We start from the raw sequence: 8,106 nt of genomic DNA, 5'->3' as shown, positions 1-8,106 counted from the left end.
CCAGGCTGTACCTCCGAAAATGACTTGAGAGAATCCCGAAACTTGGAACGAGATCTGCTCGGAGATGAACCTGTGTCAAATAATCTTTCAATTCGATCCTCGTAGTTGTACTGATTGGACACGTCTGACATCCTGCCGGACTGTGGCTATTTGCTGTTCTTGTGGTCTTGTAGTAGTAACACTAGCTCGCTGTCAATGACAATGGCTTCTGGTATACAAGTGCATACGTTCCTATTGGGAAAATAGGAGTGGCACGTTCTTTGTTCCTATGGGGACCTGCACAACACCTGTCCTACTGTCGTATTGTTGTAGTAACTTGTCACTAAGTGTAGGATGCTGCTAAGTCAATATTCATTGAAAGTCTCTTTTTTTTTTTTTTTTTTGCTATTGATGTAGGCACTGCCAATAGTGTGATCAATGCTGGCTGCTATGGGAATGGCCATGCACGGTGCATATGTTGTAGTGATACTGGAGCACCTTATAACATCACCATCTTAAATGCTGTAGGTTTATACATCATCCTATCATGTGAAGGATTATCATCCTCTTGCACTGACCAGTGTGCAACTTTATATTACATGCTGGGAAAGAAGTGCCAGATTACCAGACTTTCTAGACTATCGGACATTGTGCATTACCAGACAGTGCATTAAACTAATTGCAAAAAACTGAAAAGGAGATACTAAGCAAATAATAATGTATAATAATAAATAATAGAATAATAAAGGAAAAGAGTTACAGCGTCCCTCACAATCATTTGTTGTAGCCAAAAACCACATTGTAAAACCACAACCACAGGCAGCTTGGCACAATACGGCACATGGGAACCAACCCAGCCTTGGGGTAAGTCCTAAAGTGCTGAAAAAAATTTGAGAAAATTGTGATGCTAGCAGTCAGTTAATCTAGCATTCAGGCACTTCTGAGCTGTGATTGGTCACATCTGGGAGGCCGGGGTGAAAGCACACGCCCCCTAGAGAAGACTGAGATGCCCAGTTGGACTCCAAGCAGAGTTCACATGCTGAGCTCCAAAACAACAAATCTGAATATCTTGACAATGGAGGGAGTCGGAGCAAAACAGAAAAGAGCGACAGAATCAGGGGAGCTCTGGGATAGATATATATACTGTATATATATTTATAAATTAATTCAATTTCTTTGAGAAAGAGACCAAGGGCACTCACTCCTCTTGGTATATGTTGAATTGTCTCTTACTCTGTGATTTCTTTATTGTCTGTACAAGTTCCCCTGAAATGTAAAGTATTATGGAATATGTTGGTGCTATGGAAATAAATTGTTATTGACAGGTCTTCTTTAACCCCTTTCCGACAATGGGCATAAAATTTCCCCCAATGCTGACTCCCCCGTTTGGTATGGGCTTTGGCGCTGAGCCTGCACCTTTCCGGGCAGATGACAGCAGCATTTAACACGCGTAACCACATTGCTAATGTCACCCATCAGTGACCCCGTCACATTGTGGGGAGGTTGAACTGAGGGACAGGTCTGCCTGTGGAGAAAGGCAGAGGGATAGCGCAGTATAGGCTGAGATACAGAGAAAGGGGTGTCATGTGGTAGTTTGACCATTAGAGGGGAGTGTAGGAGAAAGTGACTGTGTAACTGTCATTGGTCAAAGGTAACTGTCAGGTGATAATGGGCAGAGCTACCAGGACTGGGAGTATAAAGGCTGAGGGGAGGTTCTGGAAGGTCCAGTCAGCCAGGGGAGCTCACTAGAGAGGAGGATCTGCCGTAGGGAGAAAGACGGTAAAAGCCTTCAGAGAGTAACTGACAGTGGAGACGGTCACGGGGGGGGGTGACCCAAAAGGACAGTAGCCGCAGATGGAGACGGTCTGGGGGTACCAAGTGGACAGTGTACTTTGAAGGGTGAAACGCTGTGGTGGAAGTGCCTAGGGCAGCCACGGTGGGAAGGGCCACAAAGGACGCCACAACAGTGAAACGAAAAAGTGAAGGTACCCGGTTCTTTAAGCAAGAGAACAGTGAAATTCCTGTGATGAGGTGTGGTGGTCGTCAGAGGCGGCCAATAAAAACGGACCTGTTAAATATAACTCCTGTCTGTCTCGTGTCTGTCGGCGGCAAGAAGTGGGTCACCCCGCATTCCTGTTGGATCACCACTCCCCTCGCCTATCCTACATTTGTCATAGTCGGCAGGATCAATCGCCACCAGTACAACACCTTCAGTGGCAAGCCTGCCCCCAAGTACCACGGCCCCCCCCAAGCTGTGTGGAGTGAAGGATTTTATTTTTTTTTTTTTCTCTGTGGATTACAATTTGGGACTGTCCTCCGGATTGCTGGCTGACAATAAGTAAAACCGGAGCAGAAAAGTGTACTGTTACAATGGCTGTGGCATTTCAGCGTCAGGAAAACACACAGGAGTTTGCAGCTGTAACGGACAATCTAGGACTGTGTCGCATCCGCCCCTGGGGGGAGCGGCCTACATCAGGAGACAACCGCCCCCTGTTAGACCTTGGAAAATGGGTGGAGGGGCCGACCAATGCCCCACCCCTGAGCGGGAGTGGCCCTGGTGAAGAGACAGTGTAGCTGCTTGGCGCCATTTAGTCTCGGAAACTTGGGCGATATGCGACGCTGCAGTTGCGGTGGCCTCGGACGCCTGGAGTGGAAATGGTGTCAGGAAGTTGAAACCCGCCGGGAGACCTGCCCCTTGGAGCCATTCTCGGTGCCCCGTACCCCGATGCAACCGCCGGTGGAAGAAGCTGGAAAAGTATCTCCCGCGGAGCCATCGGGCCTGGGGGCCAACCCTGCCGGACGGCAAAGTAAAGATCCATGGCGATTGGAGGAGCTGCGGGAAAGCCTGCTAGGAGCCACGACGTCGGGGAAGGTGAGCGTTCCCGACCCAGCTGGTGACAATACAGACAGTCCCTGAGCCCTGAAGCCAGCCATCGGCCCCCTCGGCCGATCTCCCACTCTCCAGCAACTACATCCCGAGCCGCCCCGCCTGGCAACGCCGGTGCGGAGCCAACCTGCGGCTGCCCCTGCCGTGATCTGTCTTCTGGTCGCGGCCTGTTCACCGGAGCCTGCTGTCCCTTTAGGCCCGCCGCAGGTCACCGTGGCCTACTTACCGACACCCGCGGCCGCCGCTGTTCCATCTGCAGCCATGGCTGCGGCCGACTCATCGGAGCCCACAGCCGCCTTGATTCCGGTTGTGGCTGACTACACAGCCTACTCGATAACACCTGTGGCCATTTCTGCCCCGTCCGCTACTCCGGTTGCGGCCTGATCCCCATTGTCTGCGGCCGCCTCTGCTCCACTCACGGCTGCGGCCTGCTCACCGGACTCTGCGGCCTATACCGGACCCTCTGCTTGGGTTGCGGAAATTATTTCAAAGAAGGCCAAGGAACAGGAGGTGTGGGCATTACTCCATGAGAAGGGGGAGGCCGCCATGTCTTTTCCACGGTCACACGGACGGCTGGAATATATGGACACTGACAAGGGCTACAGCTTTATTAGAGACACCACCGGCTGCAAAGTATATCTGAGCGTGGCCTCAATTAAGCACGGCCGGGTTCCGCGGGAGGGAGACCTAGTCTCCTATTACAAAGAATATTGCCCCCGCGGCTTCTATGCTGTGGCCGTCATCGCGTACCCGGAAGGGTACGAGCACCCATAAAGAGGTGAGGACTCCTGGGTCTCGAGCATCAGGGACAGGCCCAGAGATATTGTTGGCATTCCAGAGACTCTACGGCTGTGGAGTCCCCCTGTTTTAGCGAAACATCGGCCGCCAGGAGGTGGCCCGGAGCACCTGTACAATGGACTGCAGTGCACTGTTGCACAATGAGGGGACTGTCCCGCGTCCCCATGGGAAGCATATCCTCCTGGGAGGATCAGGGATGCCTAATGAGAGTTTTTTTCTTAAAGGAAGTGGGTGCACCCCTGTCCTCATTTGATTAATTTTGTTTGTCTGGAGTGTATTGTTTTTGTTAAAGAGAAAAGGTAAAAGGCTAAAAAAAAAAAATGTTTTGATAAAAGATGTATTGCAGTAAATATGGTAAAGTGTGTAGCAAGTTTGACATGTTGAAATGTTATAAAAAAAAAAAAAAAAAAAGTGTGTTCAACAGGTCCCGGGTACTTGGAGTATGCCGACCATGACGCATTTGAGTTGGCAGGACGACGAGACAGGAAGAGTGTAGACAGACAGTGGTCCTTGAGTCAGGCCCCAGTACCACATACTCCCAGAAGGTTAGGAGGACGTTGACGATGCCCTGGTAGGTTAGGGCCTCAGTCATGACGTTAAGAGGGTGACAGAAGGGGAGAGCAGTGGGAGGTACACATCCATAGAGTAGTCCGGATGGACCTAACTCAACCTGAAGGAATTGTCATGGTGGCATATGCGCTGGCAAGTAAGCCGTGAGCTACTCGGAGCATGATTGCTCCCAGTTTGGTTCAGCCCCCGTGTATTGCGGGCTGGGCTTAACAACCGGTTCGTCAAAAGAAGATGGGAAAGATCCAGAACGGAAAAGAGGGAGACAAGATTGAGGATGACAATGGACAAAGGAAGGGAGAATGTGGGGAGGTTGAACTGATGGACCGGTCTGCCTGTGGAGAAAGGCAGAGGGATAGCGTAGTATAGGCTGAGATACAGAGAAGGGTGTCATGTGGTAGTTTTACCATTAGAGGGCAGTGGGGAGTGTAGGAGAAAGTGACTGTGTAACTGCCATGGGTCGAGGTAACTGTCATTGGTCAAAGGTAACTGTCAGGTGATAGTGGGCGGAGCTACCAGGACTGGGAGTATAAAGGCTGAGGGAAAGTTCTGGAAGGTCCAGTCAGCCAGGGGAGCTCACTAGAGAGGAGGATCTGCCGTAGGGAGAAAGACGGTAAAAGCCTTCAGAGAGTGACTTACAGTGGAGACGGTCAAGGGGGGGGGGATGACCCAAAAGGACAGTAGCCGGAGACAGTCTGGGGGTACCAAGTGTACTTTGTAGGGTGAAACGCCGTGGTGGAAGTGCCTAGGGCAGCCACGGTCGGAAGAGCCACAAAGGACGCCACAACGGTGAAACTAAAGTGAAGGTACCCGGGTCTTTGAGCAAGAGAACAGTGAAATTCCTGTGATGAAGTGCGGTTGTCATCAGAGAGGCGGCCAATTAAAATGGACCTGTTGAATATAACTCCTGTCCCTGTTTCGTGTCTGTTGGCGGCAAGAAGTGGGTCACCCCCCCCCCCCCATTCTTGTTGGATCAGCACTACCCTCGCCTATCCTACAACATGACTGAAGGTCAACGATGGGCTGTCATGACAACCAGAGGTCTGTAGCAGACTTCTATGGTTGTCATTGCCAAATTGCTATGAGCGCCACCTCATGGACGGCGCTCATAGCAAGTGAGCATTATTGATCATCACCTGTGTGTAGCAGAGGTGATCAAAGTACTACTGCTTCTAGTTTCCCATTAAGATTTTTGAAGCATGCAAAAAATAAAGTTTTTAAAAAAATATGTAAAAAACCTTCAAATCACCCCCCCCTTTCGACCCAAAATAAATCAATAAAAAAATCAAATATACACATTTGGTATCGCCGTGTTCAGAATAGCCCAATTTATCAATATAAAAAAAAGAACCCAATCGCTAAATGATGTAACAAGAAAAAAAACTGAAAAGCCAGGATAACTTTTTTTTGGTCTTTGCTACATTGCAATAACAGGCGATCAAAAGATCGTATCTGCACCAAAATGGTATCAATAAAAACGTCAGCTCGGCACGCAAAAAATAACCACTCAACCAACTCAAGATCATGAAAAAATGGACATACTACAGGTCTTGAAAAATGGCGCCCTTTTTTTTTTTACCAAATTTTGGATTTTTTTCTTCACCGCTTAAATAAAGAACCTATATGTTTGGTATTTGTGAACTCATAATGACCTGGAGAATCATAATGACAGTCCAGATTTAGCATTTAGTGAACATGGCAAAAAAAATACCAAAAAACAACTGTGGAATTGCACTTTTTTTGTAATTTCACCGCACTTGGAATTTTTTCCCTATTTCCAGTAAACAATATGTTAAAACCAATGGTGTTGTTCAAAAGTACAACTCATTCCACAAAAATCAAGTCCTCACTTGGCCATTTTGACCCCAAAATCAAAAAGTTATGGCTTTTTCAGAGAAAACAAACAAATTTATTGCTTGGAAATTCGGAGACATGTTGTCAGAAGTTTGTAGACTAAAAGAACAATTTACATTTTACTAAAAAATATACCTATAAAGAGAAACTGAACATTTGCAAGTGGTCTCTTAATTTTTTCCAGAGCAGTACTATATTCAGGGGAGATGACATACAGGTACAGCATATACTATATACAAGAGAAATAACATACAGGTATATACTATAAACAGGAGGAGATGACACAGGTATATATGCTATACAGGAGGAGATGACATACAGGTATATACTATATACAGGAGGAGATGACATGCAGATATATACTACAGTATATACAGGAGGAGATGGAATGCAGGTATATACTATATACAGAAGGAGATGACATGCAGGTATACTATATGTAGGAGAGATAACATACAGGTATATACAAGAGAGATGACACAGGTATATACTGTACTATATATGTGATGACACCAATTGTTGTCACTGGTGTTGCCCAGGGGGCACTATCAGGGGGCACGTGAATGAGTGCAGGAACAAGGCATGCAGCGTACAAGGACCTGAGACAAAGCAGTGAGCACAGGACCTGGCACTAGGCAGTCATGTGACCAGGGTCGGAGTCACTACGTGAGTGTAGGGAATTAAACTAAGGACGTAGAGTGCAGGGCACAGACAGTAAATGTTGTCAAGGAGAGCCAAGGGTCAAAGCCAGATGAGAGCGTAGTACCTAGGGATAATAAAAAGAGTAAACGGAGACAAGACAAAAGGTCAGTTAACCAGGACGGACAAGGCAGTACAAAACAGGATGCAGAGACAAAAGTCAGGGGACAAACCGGGTCATACACAGCAAAATGCACACACAGTTAGGCATCAGGTTCCTGCCTCTGCACAGGAGGAATCCCGAGCCTTGCCTTCTGCGGTCTCCCACTCAGTCCCGACCGCAAAGGAAGCTGATTAGCAAAGACGTAGTTTCCGGCGTCTTGCTCAAGCTAGTGCTGTTAGGTTGGTTGCTGCTGCCACCTCTGGTTCAGCCTTAGCAATCCACACTAGCCAGCAGCGAGCAGCTCCAGAGTCTAAGTTCTTTTTACAGCCTACTGAGCATGCCTGTGGGATGACCTCTCATTGGAGGTCAGAGGTCACATGCTCAGGTCCTCAAGCTACTCGGATTGGACCATCAGGAAGGTTCTGGAAGGGCGCTGTTATAAAAGATTCGCATGGCCTATCGGCCATGCTCTAGTATAGACTCTTTATGCTGTTTGTGTGAGTGATGATGGATGCAGGAAACTGGTGACTGACTCATTATAACATGCCTCCCTTGGATACGCATGTTTGTAGGGTTTAGGGTTTGGAGTCAGCGCCTATTAGTGGCTTTGTCATGTCCTCACTAAATGAATGGGATTCATATAGCTTAACAAGCAGCTAAACGGCTATACCGGGGTCCAATAAGGGAGACTGTACTTGAATCTGTGATTTATTGAACGTAGATATAGATGTGTATGGTAAAACTACAAATAGAAACAGATACATAGAATCAGTATAGGATTCATGGAAATATACATTATACATAGCATACAATCTGAGCTACTAGCTGAGCAAGGGTTGTAACAAAACTAGCTAATATAAGACAGAATATACAGGGAGAATAATTACATACCACCGATGCTAACGCAGGGGGAAAGAACGATTAGGTGCTTCCAATCTGCAGGCTTGAAAGAAATGGCCGACTGAAGGAAAGAAGGGGGACGGGATAGACCATGATCCCTTGCAAAGTTACCCAGAATACATTAGGTATTGGAGGGAAATAATACAGGAAGTACAATACATAACATTATGCAGTAATATCTTTTGGCCACTAGATGGAACTAAGGAAACAAGAAACATTATCTAAGGAAAAACTGAATATCCTGACATACAGCAATATGGTTATGTTATCAGAACAGATGATTAAGTCATTTCTTATGTTGGAGACAGAACACTCCCCG

General features: G+C 47.2%; 1 protein-coding gene across 2 annotated transcripts in view; it reads right to left on the bottom strand.

The window, feature by feature from the left end:
• LOC141085415 (coiled-coil domain-containing protein 170-like) overlaps window positions 1-8,106 on the bottom strand; it is a 169,015-nt gene that overhangs the window by 151,381 nt on the left and 9,528 nt on the right. Inside the window, exon 1 of one of the 2 annotated variants that reach the window (XM_073570777.1) lies at window positions 12-140. The exons of the other annotated variant lie outside the window; for it this stretch is intronic. Within the exon in view, the coding sequence (XP_073426878.1) occupies window positions 12-131 (120 nt within the window). The 5' untranslated portion in view covers window positions 132-140. Of the gene's footprint in view, window positions 1-11; window positions 141-8,106 lie in introns of those variants that run through there. 2 annotated transcript variants of the gene reach the window in all.

This window comes from Dendrobates tinctorius, unplaced genomic scaffold (assembly GCF_039654945.1).
Source record: "Dendrobates tinctorius isolate UK_male_01 unplaced genomic scaffold, ASM3965494v1 ptg000006l, whole genome shotgun sequence".
Lineage (NCBI taxonomy): Eukaryota > Metazoa > Chordata > Amphibia > Anura > Dendrobatidae > Dendrobates > Dendrobates tinctorius.
This window is presented reverse-complemented; position numbering and strand designations above follow the sequence as displayed.